The following is a 20,234-nucleotide window of genomic DNA, read 5'->3' as shown; positions in this document are numbered from 1 at the left end:
CTGACCGGTGTTTGAATAGCAGGCTTTCCCGGGCAAAGCGAAGGCTGGGCATTTTGATTCAAGAGGTAGAAGATCCATCTTTTGGGGACAAACGAGGACAAAAATCAATTGCAAAGACAAGAAGTGCCCAACCCCTCCAAGAGCTGCCCAAGAAAAAGGCGGCTACAGAGGGGACGGATGGGGAAGGTTTAGCACCAGGCAGGTCTGGCAGCAGGCCGGGACCTCTGCGCAGCCCGGCTGGTGGGGCAGGCCCCGGCCCCGCAGGCCCCAGACCAGGCCAGACTGCGAGGGGGCATTTTTGCTTCCCCGCCGCTTTGTCACTTCAGAGCCGCTCTTCCCGGGGTCTCCTTCAGTGACAGCCCGGGCGCTTTGAACCTTGCCAGGCCCAGAAACCCCCTCAGCACGGGAGGCAGCAGCCGGGGCGGGGGCGGCAGACAGAAGGCCTTTTGTTCCGAGCGTCCCCGTCGTGCGGGGAACTCGAGGTGAGCGGCTTGGGAGAGGGCACGGGCGGACCCGGTGGCTCACCAGAAGCGGGGCCCTCGGCCCTCGCTCTGTGGGGACCCTTCTCCTCGGCCCCACAGAAGCGGGGCGCGCGCCCGCTCCCCTCAGCGCCCCGAAGGGCGGGAAGCAGAGGGCGGAGCCTCGGGGGAGGAGGGGGAGGAGGGGATCCACCTTGTGCCCGAGCGTGGCCAATGGCGGGGGAGCTATGCAAATGAGCAGGGTAGCCTGGCGGCGGTGGCGGGCGGCGGAGAGGAGGCGGCGGCGGCGGCGGTGATGCGGCGGGAGGCGGTGTAGCTGCCGCGCGGGCCCCCTCAGCGCTCCGCAGCCATGAAGTACAAGGTGAGCCGGCGGCGGGCGCCGTCCCGGGGCTGGGGCCTTTGAAGTCTCACGGGCTTGTCAGCGGCTTCGCCGGCGGCAGCCGGGCGGCCCTCGCTGAGGGACCGCAGTCCTGACAGGAGGCGGGCGGGCGGCTCGGGGCTCCCCTCGGTGCCCCTCACAGGACAAGCGGGCGCAGCCGTTGGCCCGGGGCGGTGCGGCCGAGCCGCCCCGATCCCGCTGCTCCGTGCTGTCTCCGGGCACGGAGCCCTAAGGGGGGTGCCGGGGACGGGCAGCGAAGGGGGGCAGGCCGGCGGAGACCCCCCCACCCGCCCCGGGTGCTCTGGGGTGTTGTGGGTGGGGGGAGAAGGGGCTTCCCGCCCGGTGCCTCGGCCCCTCTCCCGCTTACGCCGGCGCTAGCGAACGGTGTGAGCCCGGTGTGTCGGGAAAGGCGGGTTTGTACGGGATGTCCAGCGTCGGTTCGGGACGGGTATCGCTGCTTCTCCCCGTTTTCCAGTCCTTGGTGAATGTCTCGTCATCACAGCGCAGTTTTTCAGGGCGGTCTGTTCGGGTCACAAGCAAGAAGAAAAACTCCCAAACCCCCGTATATTTAAAAAAATGGGTAGCCTATCCCCCTTTCCCAAGTTAAATAATATAAGTGATTCTAGCTTAACCTTTTACTAGAGGTTTTTCTTCAGAAGACACAGATGTGGAGGCTTTCATCCTAATATTACTCTACTTAAAAACGTCTGGGCAAGGTACTGAATTGCCCACGGGGCATTAGATTACTGTACAGACATACCATAATCTTGTGCGATCGGAAAAAAAGGGGGAGGGAAGGAAAAACTTTACTTTCTCTGCCAAAAATAACTTCAGCATCAATAAAAAAAGTGATTTGGAAATGTGACCCGTTATATATACTTACTTGGAGACTAACTTGCTTTGGAAGTGAAGTCTATCTTCTTACTTAATTTAGGCGGTGTAGTGTCCCCTGCTTGGGAGCCCTAATGCTATAGCATTGTATAAGGCTTATAAACACGGGCAGAATGAGATGTGCGAGTGATACCTAGGTAAATATATGCAGATTTTCATGCTTTTCCATATATGTCTGAGCTCAGCCCAGGCTTTCAGGATCTCTCATACCCAAACTTTGGGAAAGGTCAGAGTTAAGTTTTCAAAGCTGCTGCCAGTTTCTCCATCTTATGGTGGTTAAGAATAACCGGGAAAAAGAAATTGTATAAGATACAGATAGACAAAGATACTCTGTGACTTTGAATTTTTTTTTTTTTCCTTTAATTCTGTCTCAAACAACTGATCTGAAGTCTGAGATCAAATTCATCTCCTATCCCTTTCTACTCCCCCTCAAATCAGTTCAGGTAGACTTTATACCTGCTTAGAGAAGCTGTGACTCTTACCACAAAATGTCAGGCACTTGGGGGTAGAAGAGCAGTGTCACTGTTAGTCCAGAGCTCGTGAACTGCTTTGCAACTGCCCATGACTAAGTGACACTTCTGTCACAGTGGCAAAATAATGGTCCTGCATAGTTACACAGCTTCCTGACTTCTGGTGTCACCATCTATCCTTCCTCTGATGCAAGGAGATCATGCTTCATATGTAGCCCAGTGGCACTGCAAGAATAGGGACTGATAAGGTGGCTCAAAAGGTGGAAGTCTTCCCTGCTCTGTAATGTTTCCTTTGCCTTGTCTGTTTGGAATGAGCATTTTGGTTTGGGTTTGTGATTACGTAACTCTAGACAGAGAAAGCTAGACAAAGAACGTACGAGCCATTAAAAAAAAAAAAAAGACTGAGGGTTTTGGCCTTCTTCTCAGACTAAGGTGTTTACTTTCCCTGGGAAATGTCAAGTAGTTACACTGTTTAACTAGGACAAACATTCTTAGATCTATTTCTTATCCCTGGAGTAACACAGAAAGAAAATACCTGCTCATTCAGTGTCTATTATTATCTTTCTGTATTTGCTTTCTTTCTTTTATTTTTCTATAGAAAAACAAAAGTCCTGTAGTTTTTATTGTATACAGAAAATAAAGCAACAGAGCATGCTTACAGGCTGCCTGGGGACATACCATCATTTCAGAGGTGGCTTAGGTTCCAGGTGCAGAGTTGAGTCTATTTAACTGTTCCTGGTGTTATATTGGGGCCTGTCATTCTTTACTTTCATTGTGATAGTCCATAAGATAAGGCCTCATTTAATGAAATGATTGAGATTCTTATTAGAGTGTAATTAGAGTATTAACAGTTGGACAGAACAGGAACTGACATGTGTGAGACCCTGAGTATGTGTCTCCATCACTCGTGGCTTCACTTTCAGTGTGACTAAACCCAAGATCATTGCTGGTCTAGAAATCCTTTCCGCTAGTCAGTCTACCCTTTTTTCACTCATAAACATTTTGAAGACTTGTTAGCTCTCTTATTTTACCTAAGCTTCTTTTATTGTCCATCCCACTCTTTAAACATCCTTCCAACATAATACTCAAGTCTGAATCCTCTGAAAGCCACTGGGAAAATCCCTGTGGATTTAAGCAAGTTCAGAATTTTACCTTATATATGTCTTTAGTATGTCTTTACACTTCTGTCTATCTTTTGCACACTGTGTGAAATTGAGTGAAGATATGACTGTTTAAAGCAAAGACAAATTTAACCCCAGATTAGGTCCTCTTCTGCCATTCATGTACTAGTTAGATACTGGAGAACACAAAAGTTACTCTGAGCCATGAAAAGATAGGAAATGTTAGCATAACAAATACTTCTATGTTGGTTGTGAGCATTTCTTAGTCCTCTTTGTCTGAAAGCTACTTTCAGAAACTAATTCCTGTAGGGTGCAGTTGTATTATGGCGACACCCCAGTTCTTCATTTGATGACAACAGCATCCTTTTGTGCTAAATCTCCATGTACCACAAAACTGTATCCCATCAAGGTCTCGCAGGATGCTGTTCAAGTAATCTGTAATCTGGAAGGTAGGATCAACCCTTTCTGAAACCAAACCCAGACTGTGATTCCAAGGATGAAGCAGTTAAAGCTAAAATGCGCTATACAGGAACAGAAATACCAGTGGGTTACCATGATCAGAGAGGAACATGGATGGGAGAGGATGTATCTGGCCAGCAATTCCAATGCCCTTATCTCAGGCAATAAAAGTGTGACAGAAGTAAAAGGGAGAAGACATTATCATAACAAGGCTTTTGTAGCTTGTTGGCTGTTCACAAGACAAAAAAAGAGGGGGAAGGAAAAAGGGGGACTTTTCTGTTTACTAAAAGATACAAACAGTTAGTGAAAAAGGAGAGAAAAAACAATAAAAAACCCTGCATTCCTTACCTCATTTAAGCCAAAAGGAATGACGTAGATGTAAAGTATGAGGTCTTGATTATCTATTTTTAGATAATTTGTTGGGCAAGAGAGAAACCTAAGTAAATAGGATTTGAAATGCCTGCCATTTGTGCTAAGGCACAGTCCTGTAATATATAGACTTGGTTACAATGCCTGTATGCCAAGACAAACAAAATAGTGTCACTGGGAAGAAATACTATATTCCCAACCAGGAATGCTTGTGAAAAGCTGCTTGTAACCCTGGCAATGAAAGACTTTGAGTATTGGGCCATGTAAAAGGAAGAGAACTGCCTGTACTTTACTAACCAAATCCTCTCTGTTTCGTTTATCCCTCACACTCCTCTTTATTTTCCTTTTTTTTTTTTTTTTTGCTATCTCAGCAATCACAGGGTGACAATCAAACTTAGGAGTAAATAGGAACCGTAAAAGCTTGTAAAAGGTAGTATTAGAGAAACAAACCAACAAAGGGGAAAAACTGTACAAGTTTGTGCCATCTCTGTTACTGTTGTGAATTTGCAATGGAAGTTTCCATGCTTTTTATCTCCTCCATGCATGTATGGAGGAAGGTGACAGAAGTCTAGCAGGGTCAGGCCTAAATCAGCAGCAACACTAGTGACATGTAGCAGTAGGACTGGCTCCTTCCTAAAGCCTGGAGGGCCACTGTCCTTTTCAGATTTCCACTCTTCCCACTGTGGCTTCTGGGTTGCGCCCCACCCCCTCCCAGCCCCTGGTAGACTTATGTATTGCTTATAAGCCTCCAATTTTGGGTCAAGTATGTATTTGTATACTTAATAGAGGTAACTGCCTCAATACCTCAGGGCATTTGAGAAACTCCCACAATAGAATTTGTTTGCCCTACCAAAGGCTGGGTAAGATAGCAAGGTGCTGTTCATTCTGTTTTACAGAAGGTGCTGCTGCTGAAGGTGGGGGATATTACAGGACTTGTTTCAGAGGAAAAAGAAGAGCCATCACAAAGCATTACAGCTAACAGCATGCAGTTTTTTTGCATGATTTCTAAACTTCTGTTTTTATGCTAACAGCTGTTCCTGAGTAATACAGCTGTAAATCTATTTCAACAAGAACCTGGTAGCCTAATCTGTCTCTGTCCAGTAGTTCCTAGTACATGATGGGGAAGCAGAACTGCCAGAACAGTCTTCCTTATATTTTTGATAGTTCCAATTCCGATTGATCGTAGATAGTACAAGAGGTATTGGATACTAATCTAGGGGTTTTACTCATGCTTTTAAGATTCTGCTAGAGGTTGCAGTCAGTCACATTAGACTATTACTTTGCCCTTAGGTATCTTGACTCAACAGTAGTCATTGCAAGCACTGCCGTACTATCAAAAGACCTGATCAGAGGGGCACCTGCCAGATCAGAGAGCAGGAGAACTGCCTAATAGGAAGATTTTATGGAACATCTTCTGCAAAGCAAAAATGAAAGTACATTTTGGGAGGGTTCTGCAGCCTTTCTAAGCCGATAACCACTGTTTTGCAGAATACAGGTTAGACTTTGGAGAAGTCTCATGAAGCGTTATTTTGAACTTGTTAAGTGTTGGAGCACAATTCCTAAGACCATGTACAAACTCACCTTTGGAATCTTACGATCTCAAGCACAGCAGCAAGTGGGGTTAGAAGAGATTATACTTGCACTGATATCTTATCACTGAACATTGAACTCATACGTGTGGTGGCTCAGGAGAAGCTTATACTGTTGAACTGCCTGTGCTCCGTGACAAATACCAGCATCATTGCAGCAAGGCCAGGTGCGTCTAGTGACCTGAGTAAAAGTTTGAATGAGGCAATTCTCCTGAGTCACACACACCTCCATGCACCACTACTGGAATGGGTGTACCTACTGGCTACTTTGGCCAGCTTTAGAAATGGTAGGAGACAAGAAGCCTTTGTCTTCTCACAGAGAGCTTGCACTCATGGTAGTCCTCAGCCAAGCATGAGGTCCTGCTCTTGCACAGAAGTACAGGAGAAGAGGGCATACACCCACTATCTGGAAATAGAAAACAGCCTTGTATCTCTGTGCATACAAAAAGTAGAAGACTCGCTGGAGCATAGGGCTTCCTTGTTGTCATATTGCTGTTATCAAAGGTGTTAAGGGCATGGGAATGTCTTGTGCATATAATAGATGGGCTTAGGTCACTTAGGGGCCTAGGTAAAGTCACTTTTGTTTTGCTTATTTTATTTGGACTAGCTCGTCACAGACATCTAAGTACTTAAAATCGCATTCATACCAACAGGAATTAGGAACCTGCCTGTCTCCAAGATCTAGAGTTTAATTTCATTTTTAAAGCGACATAAGCATGTAAGAGGAGCATGCACAGGTGTATGCCTTAGCTGCAACAATTGTGGAGAACCCTTATCTTCTACTGTTCCCGTTTCTGGCTGCACTTGATGGAGACAAGTAGCTGAACTTCTTGAGACATTAAAGTCCACACACCTCTGTAGGAGCTCACATTCAGTAACATTTGGAATCGTAAATGTGCAAGTCACATTTCAAGATGCTTCTTTACATAATAGGTGCTCTCTGAGCATCCATGAAAGTAATGGACGTTTACCTATTGCAACAGTACTCTGACCCCTGAAAGATGCTTTATGCTAGGTCTTCAGTAGGATTGATCACAGTCCTCTGGGACTGTACTACAAAAGAATATTTATGGCATGTATTCAGCAATATTTAAGTTGGGCTGCTGCTGAGTAAAGCTGCATTTAGAGGTACTCCTAGCTGCCTGTAAGTGGCGGCAGCTCTCGGTATCAGTGAAGCTAGGTCACTTTATAGCAGCTAAGAGTACAGCCATGAATATTGCTGCCTGTTTATCACAGGCTGCTCTTGGCAAGTGACCTTTTTCTTTTGCCTTTTGGTCTAGACATTACAGTAGTGGAAACTGTCTTAATTTTAAGGAGTTCATTTTTCCACAGAAAATTTGGACGTAGCTTGTGTTTGACAAGAAACAGGACTGCTAAAGCTATAGCTTGCAGTCCTCATTCACACAAGTGCATAGCATGGCAAAAATTGTGTGGGTTTTCTTTTCCTCTATAGGGATGGGGCCCATTCTTGCCTTTCTATTTTTGTTTGTTTTAAAAACACTTCATTCACAGTCAATGGATTAGCCTGCCCGGAAAAGGAAGAGTAATAAGAATGGATTTACTCTACAGGAATGCAGTCAGCACATCAGCAGCCCTTTCTTAAGCAGTCCTCATTCACAGCAAGGTTGAAAATTTTAGCAATAGCAATACTGTGAACCATTTGGTGACAGCAAATCTTAGAAAATGTTGAAGGATCCTAGGAGTAAATCTCAATTCCTCCAGTGAATATCCTGCTTAGTTGAGGGCAGGGGGAGAAAAATACAGATCATGAAAATTCAATTATTCTCTTTCAAAGGAATTTTTTGATCCAAAGGGTTAAATACAAAACAACTGCAAGTGTGCACTCTCTGTTTAACATACAGCTTGCAGTAGGTTGGGTCATGAATGCCTTTGTCCTATGGACTTTACATCCAGTTAAAATGCTTAGGGTAATAAACCAACTTTTACTGTTATAGAAGGGCCTAGTTTACAAGCAGATATCTTCTCTTTTTTCTCTCTCCCTCCTTATACTGATTTATCTTGTTCTCAGCCCAGAAACTGCACAAACCAATCTCTCACATTATCAAGAATACAGTTAAAGTTGTACTTCAATCTGAGACTAAGCATAGTAACTATAACTGGTTAAAATGCACTCACACACTCTCCCTTCTTCAGGGGTACACTTCCCTAGAAAATGTCAGCTTGCCAAAATCAAGCTGTTCTGGAAGGCTTGTTGACTTTTGGCCGCTGCCCTGAGGTATGAAGAAGACCCTGACTGGACCTGGCAAGCCTCATCTACCAGCCGGGCTTTGCTCCCCTGGAAGTGGGTCTGATTCACAGGCAACTTGCAGCCTGTCCCCCCACCAGCCTGCTGAGGGCTGCCAGGAGCCTGGAAACATGAGTTCCCAAGCTTGTTTCTCTTCAGTAAGCTGGACTCTCAGGGCATTCCAAGTTGTGGCTGCTGTGTAGTATCCCAGATGGTGACACTAAAGTGACAGAGAAGGGTGGCTTTCCCTTCTATGGAGAATTTTTGGAGAGAATTGGAGGAAGAGCAGCATGTCCCAGTTCAGCTAAGTTCTAGATTTAAAATTAAATGAATAAATAAATAAAAGAATCAAAGCTGAAAACATCAGACAGAAGTAAGTTGGTGACAATACTGAGGTCCTGTGTCTCCACAGCTATGGTTTCTTGACAATCAACTTGTGATTGTTTTCCCAGAGCTGCGTAGAGAAGGGTTAAATTTGGGAGGAGGGGGTTTTTTGTAAGGAAACTTTGTCTGGGAGAAGACTGCTCGCAAATGCCAGAAAATGGAAAACTGAGAACTCAAAACACACGTTTTGGGATTCTTTCTTTCCATCTTTTTTTCTTTTTTTTCCTTCTGCTCTGCTCCTTCAATTTTTAAGCGTTCAACATCCGATCTCCTTTCATTAAGTTTTTAATTGCTTGCCTGAGGGAAAGAGGTTAGGTTTTCCATCTGCTTTTTGATTTTGATGTACTGCGGTTTAATCACAGTGAGATCATATTTACTCTAAGGCTATTGTTTGCATGCTTTATTTTTTCCTTCCCCCCCTCCCCAACTGATGTCACAGAAGGCACACAGCCCTCAGACAGATTTGAAAAGACCTTTTAAAGTCATGGAACTAGATCACACCCTTCCTTGGGTGGGGGGAAAGGAAACCGGTTACAAGGGTAAAACATATACAGAAAACTTTGCGAGTTAGGTGTGGTGGAATTTCCCAAAGTATTAATAGGTCTTGAAGGTAAGTCAGGGGAGGTAGTTTGCATTCCCAGAAAGAGCAAAGAAAATGGTATTTCAGCATTCCTGTAAAACCCGAGGAACTTGGAGGGCAGGGGAATAAGATCAGAATATGTCACCAGCGGATCACTGCTCTGCTTCACTGTAAATGTTACTGTCACAAACGGTATTGGTCTTCTGTGATAGCTCCAAAACAGGGTGGGTGGTCTGACAACACAGAAGCAGTGTGCATTAATCTCAGGGGTGTTCCCCAGGGCTGAGCGAAAGAGCATTACCTCAGATATGCCCTTTTCTAACGTAGCTGTGACCTGTTGCGTCTCGCTGCACAGACTCCAAACAGAAGGTTGCTATGTAGTAAAAAGGGAGTTGCCACTTCTGTTAAACTCCCCCTACAATCTCACTGAGCACCTCAGAGGTTTTGTGCCATTTAAATGGTGTTTGTGATACAATACATCCATCCTTCACTGCATCAGAAACCTAAGGGGTAAATCAACTCCTTATTTAACATCTGACCTTAAATTATATTTCTACGATTACCTTTGTAATGCCTAGGAAAGCTGAGCAGCACCCCCACACCTCACATCCCCTCTAACTAAAATAAAATAACACCAGCCAAGCCCAAAACCAAAACTCAATCAAGAGACAAAAGAATATCATTCAAATATACAAACAAAGTCTAGCTTGTTGTCCTTCTAGCCAACATAGAGTTATTTCATTGGTCTTAATAAATACAGAGCCAGAAAACTTTTTTTCAACTGACTTGTCCAGTTTGAACTGTCAGGCACAGCAATTAGCTGATGCACTCAGTGCAGAACAAGGAAGTATTTTATTCACACAGGTCAAAGCTTCAGTTAGGATCTCCTGCTCTAACCTTTATTTTCATATTTTTTCTTTTTTACTTCTCCCCCACCTTTTCTACCCTCCGAATTCCTTCTTTTGGATTCGGGCATTTGGATTCCTTCCCTAGTTGCAGGTTCACCACTGTGCCTCAGCTTCACAAAGTACTTTGCTGACTGCCTACAAAAAACTGGATACACAAACATCTCCTATTTGCTTAAAAATGGAGCAGCTATGCTGAAACAAAAAACGTTCTTAGACCAGAGAGCCTTCAGTCTCTCACATGTTTATGTTACATTTGAATCCCAGTCTTGGGTGAACTGATGGACCACATCAGCATCTTGAGCAGGAGTGTGAAGTGCCTGGGCCCTAATCGGTCTGCTCACTGCCTGCCTGCCACCCCTGCTGGGTGGAGTATTGTGCCTGTATAAACTTCAGTGAATATATCCAGAGCATGACAGCCATAATGCCTGCTTCAGCTTATCCAAGTGTGATCCAGTAAGGAGGGGACATTCCCATTTTTCAGCCTTAACTTTCTGTGTAACTGGCCATGCTACAAAAAAACCCCAGCCAGAACAAACTCTGAAATTCAGGCCTCTCAGGCCAGACAAAGGGGCTGGGACAGCTCGGTGGAACACTGAAATGAGACGCTTGCCTTTCTCTCCTGCAGACCCAAGGTTTTCCACATCACAACCTACAGGCAGCTTGGCATGACTGACAGCCTCTGTTCTGGAGATGCACAAGACTAGAGTGCAAGGATACTTAAGGTGGATGAAGACCTGTCCTCCTTAGGGCTCTGCTCAGCCTGTTACCTCATAGCACTCTGACTAGCTGTAAAGCCAGCCTTCCAAATCTGCATGGAAAACTGCCTTAATTTCCATCCAGCAGGACTTGTAATTATTTGGGCTAGCAATGGTTGACCAGAAAAGTATCTGCACTAAAACAAAACTGTGGTTTTCTGGTGAAAGAAACCAAGAGAGTGCCTGAAAAGTGGAACTGTGGGCTTTGCCTCTAAGAGTGAACTGAAACATTACTATGCTGAGCATTTGCAGCCAGGCTCCATCTTTTGTCATTAGCTGTGAGCCAAGGAAGCTCGCAGTTCCCAGAGCCAGCAGGCAGACCTGCAGTCTGAACTAGGTGCTAAGGGCCTTTCAGAGTCCTCCTGCTGAACTTGTGGTAACTGCAACACCCTGGTAGTGCAGCAAGCTCTTCATACATGCTGTGGTAGCGCTTCCTGCCTCCACTACATAGCTATGGGTTACCTGCACACAGCTTGTTGCTGGCGATTAACCATTACAGGTCTGCATGTGTGTGGGGGCTGTTACGGCCAAGCAGCAAGGTGCCGTATCCTAGTCCCACAGGGACGTATTGTAAGAACGTGCCAGTGCAGCTTTGTATGTACCAGATACTGCTTTTGCTGTTCACACTGCCTTCTTCCAGGTTTAAGGAGACCAGCAACAGACATTTTTCAAGGCTGAATGTCTTATTCAGTGACCTCTGTCAACTTGTATTAAGTAGCCTTCATGAAAAGTTGCTTGTTAAAGATAGACCTATTACCTACTGTACCTCAATAGTTTCTTTCCTTGCAAACACAGCACAAGAAATTCTTTATTTCATGGGCAGTGACAGTGAGAAATAGAAAAGGAGATAGGAGCTAAAAAGCATGATGTTAAACTGTTCAATGACCCTTGCACTGAAGCCCTTCTGTCAGGAGGCACAACAGAGCACAAATTTCCCTCTCTTCTACGAGTATGGCTTGTAGTCAAACTGTCTCTTAGAATAAACCTCACTCTTTACTGGGTTTGCTGATCAGTTCTTAGTCTCACAGGCAAATCACAGGCCTACTGCAACTGTACAAGGGTACATAAATGCTTAAGCTTACTTCGGAATGGCAGTCATTCATTTTAAAGAAACCTAAAAGATAGGGAAATCTGTATTAAAAATATTATGTGATGGATAATTAAAAGTGATCCAACCGAAATGAAGCTACTGGTTTCTGCACAGACACTCCTTTGGAGTGTCTTCCCCCACCTTTCCTTCCTTTGTTCCTCTCTTCCTTCCCTCTCCTAAGCTAGCTAAACATAGAAGAGAAGCCATTTGGCATTTTAAGAAACAGTTTGTCCAATAATAGAAAAAAGGGCTCCCACCCTTTTTCAGTTAAGAGCAGAGGTGATTTCCCTAGTTCTGTTTGCACATAAACTCTACGCATAGGAAGCAATATTTAAAAACAAGACAAAGCAGAACAAAACAACACACCCTACCAGCCGAGCACAGAGCAGGGATCAGTATCCACAAGCCCGCTCCACATGCTCTGGAACATCCTCATATTGCATCTCTAAGGGAAGCGACTGAAATTCTTTGAGCTTATGGTTGGTTGAACCTTTTCCTCGAGCATTCATTCATTGCAGAGCTGGCTGAGGAGTCAAGTCGGCAGCCCTCCACTAGGAGCTTGGCACCATGACACTCAGCCCTTAAAGAGTCCATTGTATTTAATCTCATAGCATGTCATTTATTATTCTGGTGTTTGCTTCCATGGCTGTGGGCACCTCACATGCTCATTACCCACATCACTGGATGTGTTTAACAGGAAGAGTAGATGTTTCCACCACTTTCTTTAACTCTTGCCTCTTCCGGCACTCAGCCTCATCAACAAACAACCTTTTCATCCTCCAAACCACAAATTACAGAATTCTATCAGTTCCCATTGCTGCAGGGAAGGCCAACCAGAACAGATCATATTCTTCAAAGTATTTTCATGTATCTTTATTCAGTGGCAGGCACATTAACCATCAAGTGCAGTAGGCTAAGGAGAGAGTAGACACCTTTGACTGTTCTATAATAGACCTCATTTATGCATCTGAATTTGGCCTGCAATTCCTTCAGCATCTGAGAAGAAAAATAGTTTACAGAGTCTTAGGGTTTTTTCTTCAGCTTCTGCAAGTAGAACAGCTGATAGCTTTCAGGACAGCATATTCTGCTCTCAGTCAGGATTTACTAGGACATGCATCCTGGATGCAAAAGTGAGAAAATCTAAGGTGTGCAGAGAATACAAATTGTGCCTTTTATCTAATGGACTTGCAACTGGCATTAAAGGAGAAATCGGATAGAAGTTTCAAATCCCAGGTTCACCTTACCTAGAGAGCTTGAAAGCTTTACTTTTGTCTCAACCAATGTAGAAAGTTGGAACCACAGGCACTGTAATCTACATTTAATCTAGACAATATCCATTTCAGTTTTAGATCTTTTAGAGTTTCTGACACAAGGCATCAACAAAGTCCACTGAGCCTTTTCCTGCAGCACGTTCCAGCTAAAATCCCCAGGCAGCTGTCATTAGGGTCAGGCTCCCTTTCACTTTGACCTGCTGACGACTGGGATAGCACTTTATTTAACAGAAGACTGGGAAACTTCCTTATTTAAGTGATTTTACAGAAGATGCTTTCTACTGCACTCAAGAGTCCAAGGTTAAGAGGAATTTAATCTTCTTGAGAACAAATGTGTTTTTTTGTTTTGTTTTGCCTGTACAGAGTATTACACAGTGGGGGCCTGACCCTGGCTTCGACTTCCAAACATCCCAGTATTGCTAGCTAGGCCTGACAATACAAAAGCTGAACTGAATCTTTCCAGTCAACCATTAGTTGTAGAGAAGCACTCTTTAATTGAGGTATGGCTGCGATTACACAGAGAGCTCAGGAGAATGGAGCTATATATAGACCACAGGTACTTTCAGATTTTGAGGAGAGCATCACTGCACCCATCATGTAGTTAATTTAACTGGACCAAAAGAGAGCAACAGACACTTCCATCTTAATCTTATTAAAAGAAGGTGGTAGCTGCCGGTATGTTCATTTTATGAAGCACAGCTGATTTCTATGGCAAACCAAAATTTTTTCCCTCTCTGGGATAAAATAATTTTTCCCCTGCCATTACAGAACTTGAATTTGTAGTTCTGAATCTGTTGCTCTCCTTTTGTCTCTTTGTATTAGAAATATAAAGGGACTTCTGTGCAACTTCCCAGTTGCAAAACCAAGCTCCAGTACAAGTTTCTCCTCAGTCCCTTCTCTATTACGAATTTGTTTAGGAAATGGCCATGGTTTTTTCAGCACTTAGTCAACAAAAAAGTCACTGATATGCCTTTGCCTTCTCATATCAATGTTAGTGGTAATTTGGTGCCTGTTTCACAGGCAGATGAGTGAAGATCCATACCTCTAAGAGCAAGTCCAATTAATGCCAGATGACCCTCCCCAGTCTCTTAGCTGATAAGACCAGCGAGACTTGCAAGATGAGGGCTATGATGCCCATAGCATCCAAAAATTATTCAAATTTGTCAAATCAATCCAGATAAAACCCACAGGCATTGAGGAATGTCTTCAATCAGGACTTCTTTCTGCGCGTGGAAAAGTAGAGACTACCATCTTGATCACCACAGCACATTAAAGGTACCTCTGTGGTTTTCAAAAGCTTTCCTGATGACCTTCTGTGGTGACAATTTCATTTTTCTCAAGACTGACTCTAATGACTAATGAAAGCAACTGTGACACGAATGAAGTCAGGGAAATGCTCAAAACACAGAAGGCTTGCTTAGCAGGAACAGTGCCTATGTTGCTGGCAACAAGCAACAGGCTTAGAGGTTCTGGTCCCAGTGCTTACTTGCACGAATATTTTGCCTGCTTCACTGCTGCTGATACTTGGTGGCATGGCTCTGCATTATTTAAAGGGCCTTTGGGAAATTGCTGTGAAACAAGTGGCAACCAATTAGTATAATTCACATACTGGTGCCTGAGTTAACACTGACAATGAGAATCTGAAGCTGTTTGCAGCACAGAAGTTCTTGAAGCACACCCAGAAAGTATTAATACACTGCATGCCAGGTGGTGAGAAGGTCACTGGGACAGAGATAATGAGCAACTGGGAAAAAAAAAAAATCACATGGGAACTTCTATCTGTTCTAATTCTACCACCATTCCAGCTTTGTTCTGAGAATTGCTTTGCTGTAGAAGCTAATCAGGCTTTTCAAATACCTTTAATCACCAAAACGCAGAAGAATAAACATTTATCACTGATTTAGCCTGCTTGTTTTATGCCCCCCCATCTTCCTCCTCCTTTAAACAACATCCTCTGCAAAATCCTCCTTTAAATAGTCAGTTGCACAGGCTGAGCTAGTCACATTAGTAGATTTCTCCTGTGAAAGGCACACTAGAAAGAAATGTAGAAAGATAAGAGATTAACTTGAATATTTTGGATTAGGCAGGAGCTTTTCTTTTCTGAGCTCCTTGGACTCAGCTGAGCAGCCAGGTCAACACAGCAAGAGCACAGATGTAGTGTTCAGGAAGAGACCACTGGTTTTGACTGTGCTAAAGAATACTTTTACAGTTCTGCCACCATGGACAAAACTGCTCTCTGCTTTATCTCTATTCACATTTCTTAGCGTTGTTGACTGATGAGCTGAGTAGGCGTACATCAGAGGGAATGGTGGGCCCCAGTGCTCCTGTTTACATGGGAGTTCAAAATGGCAGTCCTGCTTTTCCAAGCCAAAGCTTAATTTAAACTGACCTCACTAATGATGCCGATGAAAGGCAAAGCCAGTGTTTCTCATACATTTGAAAGCTGATCCCCCATTTGGAGAAGATGGATCAGAAAACTGATCTCATGCACCCCATTTCAAACACTACATGTCCTGGGAAAAGCATATTCACCTACCTTTTGTGTGACATCTGAGCTTACCCTTTTTCTGTCCACCAGTCAGCTGTTCATACAACCTCCTGGCCATATGCTATACTGTCCTCGTTTTGGCTGGGATAGAGTTAATTTTCTTTCTAGTAGTTGGTATAGTGTTATGTTTTGGATTTAGTATGAGAATAATGCTGATAACACACTGATGTTTTTAGTTGTTGCTAAGCAGTGTTTATACTAAGGATTTTTCAGCTTCTCATGCTGAGCCAGCAAGAAGGCTGGAGGGGCACAAGAAGTTGGGAGGGGACACAGCCAGGACAGCTGACCCAAACTAGCCAAAGAGGTATCCCATACCATGCCCAGTATATAAACTGGGGGGAGTTGGCCGGGAGGGACAGATTGCTGCTTGGGAACTAACTGGCCATCAGTCAGCAAGTGGTGAGCGATTGCATTGTGCATCACTTGGTTTGTATATTCCAATCCTTTTATTATTATTGTCATTTTATTATTGTTATTATTATCATCATTATTATTTTCTTCCTTTCTGTTCTATTAAACTGTTCATATCTCAACCCACAAGTTTTACTTTTTTTCCCCCCTGATTCTCTCCCCCATCGCACTGGGTGGGGAGGAAGTGAGTGAGCAGCTGCGTGGTGCTTAGTTGCTGGCTGGGGTTAAACCATGACATACGCTTAAGAAAAGTTGAACTGAAGAAGGTCAAATGGAAGTCTGCTGTCTTGATGAAGCACAGAGATGATGGGAAAACATCAGTGTATATCAGTGGGGAAAGATACAACAAGTGGGGGATAAAAAAAAATATAATTTTGATATGTCCAAGAAGGAGGATAAATATGACAGGTAAAAACACTAAACTGTACTTGACACTATCCCTTTAACAGAGGGAAGATAAATGTTCAGGACAGCTGAATATCCTATCTTACAGTGAATTAGCACCATTTCAGTTTGTGTACTGCATCCAAATACTTCAGCTAGAATACTCCAGATCCAGGGCTTCCTATATTTTTTCAAGTGCTTACAATTAGTTTATAACCATCTCTGCTGACTGCCTTCACCGAAAAGCAGGCAGACATGGAGCAGTTCTTGCCAACGCATTTGGAAATATCACCAGAGCCAAGAAATTAAGTGTTCATGGCCTTTGTGAGGGGTCCAAGAATGTCGATACAGCCAGCCTGCCTACTTTCCATTGAATACCTAAGCTTGGCCAATTATTCAGAACTGGATGTGCCATACAGGCCAGCAGAGAAAGAGGGAAGGGAGCTGGTTCAGTCTGCGAGAGGAGATGGCACTTGTTAGTAACACACCTGTACTTCACAGACGACAATCTTACATCTGCTCAGAGTTGGCCTAAAACTTGTTAGCAGAGTTACTGCTGGTAGCATGGCCACACCAAAACAGAGGTCAGGGCAAGCTGCAAAGCCTGCCTGAAACACTAGTCAAATGCTTGGGAATAGACCTGTGTGAAGTTCCCTATACTAATGTTACTGTTCCACTTGACATAATCAAGCAAAATACATTTAAGTATGCTTAAACTATGTTGACACAGGTCAAAGACACACCTTGGCTGCCCTTAGACTCCTCCCAAGTTACACATAGACATACTCTATGGTAATGCTTGGTAACTAAATTCTTAGGTTCTTTGATATAAGGACAGCCCCACAGGGATTGGTACAGCTTTCCCCATGGCAAAGGCATGACTCCAGCTGGGGTCACTGGGCATATTATTTTTTAAATGTTCTCCGCAAAGTCTTTCTACAGAGAGTGGGTCTTTGAGGAACCTTGTCCTTTGAGGTTATTTTGTGGTGGTGGTTTTGAGGCAGCAGGATGGCGGAGAAGAGGCTTTTTACCTATTAAGCTGGTGCTATGCTGCACTGTGCCAGCAAGGAAGTTTACAGAAAGAACGAGAAGGCACAGAGCTACATACCAACATGAGCATCATAGTTCAGAAACTGTGACATTTTGTCAATTTGTATTTTAGGCCGTTTTTTCTCACCAGGTGGTCTACAGATCCCTGACTTTAAGGAGCCTGCAGGTGGCAGCTAAGAAAAGCCAGCCCACTGTCTTTACACTGATGGGATCTGCACCTCTAGTGGAAAGTCTTTTGGGACGCTGCAAATGGAAAAATGTTTGTAAACAAGTGCTCTGGATTATGTCCCTGAGAGTCTTGTTCAAGTTTTATTTTAAACACCAGCTAGCTAGCTGTAGCAGTATACAGAGCACATTTATAGGGAAATCAATGTCAAGACATGAAGGTACAAGCCCCCATTCACAGGAAGAGCATCTCAATGCCAAGGGCAGAACTCTTCTGACTTTCTATCTGTTAGGTGAACAGACCATATAAAGAGCTTCTATCTGACCTAGTATTACTGGAAAAGTTCTCACTAGCAGTGTTGCTAATGCATAAGCCTCTTATTTTTCCAGCTTGAGACAGGGGAATCCTGTGCTGCATTATTTTCCATGTTATTTTGATTTCGTGCATGCTTCTTTTTCAAATTGAGTTCCTCTCTCCACCTAGAATGTGCTTGAAGTTTTAGAAAAGTTCTGGCTTGTTTGTTCATTTGTTTTTCTTGGTGTTCTTTTTCCATAGAATCTTATGGCAAGAGCCCTGTACGATAACGTCCCTGAATGCGCAGAAGAGTTGGCCTTCCGCAAAGGAGATATTTTGACAGTGATAGAACAGAACACTGAAGGTCTTGAAGGATGGTGGCTCTGCTCCTTACATGGCCGGCAAGGCATCGTTCCAGGCAACCGTGTGAAACTCCTGATAGGTCCAGTGGTACAGGACAGTCCTTCTGGCCAGGATATGTCCAATCCAGGATTGATGCATCAGTCCTTCAATCAGCAAAAGATCTACCAAGTGCCAAGCTCACATGCCTCAGCACGGGATCCTGTCTACCAAGTGCCACCTTCCCACCTGAATCAGGGAATTTATCAAATACCCACTGGTCATGGTCTAGTGGGACAAGATATTTACCAGGTGCCACCTTCCATGCAGAGATGTGTTGATGGTCCAGCTCTGACTAACAAGGTGCGTGCATTTGGTTTCATGTCATAGCTCCAAAGCAGATCACTTGTGCTGACCACCAGTGAAGTGGTTAATGTCTAGTTATAGCCTGTGGACTTAAGATGTAGGAAGGATAAATACACATAAGTTACTGCTGTAACTTTACTGCTGTGGGAAGAAGAGAAAGGTCCAGTTCTTAATGGCTTGCTTAATTCACAACTGAGATGCACGGTAGAGCATTTGGGGAGGTATGTGATCTTGTGTCCTCACAGGCTCCCAGGGAAGCTGAAACACATCTGGCCTATGCACTTTTGCATTATATGCTTAAAAGAGAGCTGCTGCAGTAAGATTAACTCTCCCACAAATTAATGAACAGTTACATCACCTGCCCAAGTAATTTTTGTTTAATTAAAAATGATGTATAGTTCTGCTGGAGAAGTCCCAGTGGGTCTAAATTACAAAGAGAAAGCAATGATTAATGAGTCAAGGGCCATACTTGGAAGAGGGAGGGAGGAAGAGGATGATGATGATGAAGGATGTTTTAATACCAAACCTAAAGTTTATAAGGGTGCATCTGATGTTTATCTACAGCTAAATTTCTTGATTGAAAGTGGGAGCTGCAACAGCTCCATGATGCAGCCATTACTGCAGCACATGAGAGCTCCCAAGGCTCCAGAGAGGCATTGCATTATGTGCCCCCCCCCTTATTCCTGCTGTCCCTCTCAGGCTCTCCTCATCTTCTGTCACTCCCTCATTTTACCTTCACAGGGCACCTGCCAGGTACCCTGGTGGCAGACAGTTCCTTGGTGGCTGAAAAGAATTAAGGAAGGTACCTGAGGGAGGAAGGAGATTCTCCTGGCCTTCCAGACCCCTTATTGCCAAGCCAAAAAGAAGTTCCTACAGTCCCTCCATTCCCAGCAAACAGCTCCAGCTTTTAGCATCCCCCTCACCTTTAGAGCTTAAAGCATAGTATTTATGTACAATTTGTGAGCAGATGTCTCTGTCAGGAAGTTCCTGACTGGTTTAAACTTTCATCTCCTAATTTAGATTGGCAAGACAGTCTGTTTCAGGTTTTTCCCCCTGCCTCACCCACAACTCTTTCATATCAGGCCTTTGGAAGACATCTTCTAATGCTTTTATTTCCTTGTTATAATTTCATTTTCCTTGATAAGAATAATGGATTTTTTTTCCTTATGAGCAAAAGACCTGTGAAATCATTCCAAGTCAACTTATAAAGAGGTTTGATTGCTTAGCTTTTCCACAATTATGCTTTGTAGGGTGTGCAGGAAGATAAAATGAGAAAATTGCACTTGCTGCACAGGTAGAGATGGGAGCTTTGTTGGAGTAATTAAGTGAGTTTTCTTGAGAAATCTCACATTTTTTTCCTCTCATTTTCTCCTTTTCCTATAGACTAGATATAGTGAAATCTTTTTCAGGGGCAGTATAGTTTACTTATCCACAGTAGCATTTAGATACCCTCCAAGGTAGTTGGTGAACACCTGGTAAATAGCCTATTGATGGGACACCACTGAAGAGATCGCATTTTAGTGTATTCTGCATGAACCATGACAGCACTATGCAGAGATGCCTCAGCTAGCCAGCTTGGGCCACAGGAGATGCACCATACTGCAGAGCTGCCCTGAAGTCTGTTGGGAAGCCCAAGATATTAGCTTGGAATAAGTGCTATGTACTTTAATTTTAGGACCTGCCCTG

At 44.0% G+C, this 20,234-nt stretch overlaps 1 protein-coding gene across 3 annotated transcripts in view; it reads left to right on the top strand.

Moving 5' to 3' along the window:
* NEDD9 (neural precursor cell expressed, developmentally down-regulated 9) overlaps positions 1 to 20,234 on the top strand; it is a 77,954-nt gene that overhangs the window by 34,519 nt on the left and 23,201 nt on the right. For 2 of the 3 annotated variants that reach the window (XM_049824004.1, XM_049824001.1), the window contains exons 1-2: positions 753 to 840; positions 18,105 to 18,545. In XM_049824004.1, the coding sequence (XP_049679961.1) occupies positions 829 to 840; positions 18,105 to 18,545 (453 nt within the window). In that variant the 5' untranslated portion in view covers positions 753 to 828. Of the gene's footprint in view, positions 1 to 752; positions 841 to 18,104; positions 18,546 to 20,234 lie in introns of those variants that run through there. The other variant, XM_049824003.1, reaches the window with a different exon arrangement.

The sequence above is a fragment of the Accipiter gentilis genome, chromosome 20 (genome assembly GCF_929443795.1).
Source record: "Accipiter gentilis chromosome 20, bAccGen1.1, whole genome shotgun sequence".
NCBI lineage: Eukaryota > Metazoa > Chordata > Aves > Accipitriformes > Accipitridae > Astur > Astur gentilis.
This window is presented reverse-complemented; position numbering and strand designations above follow the sequence as displayed.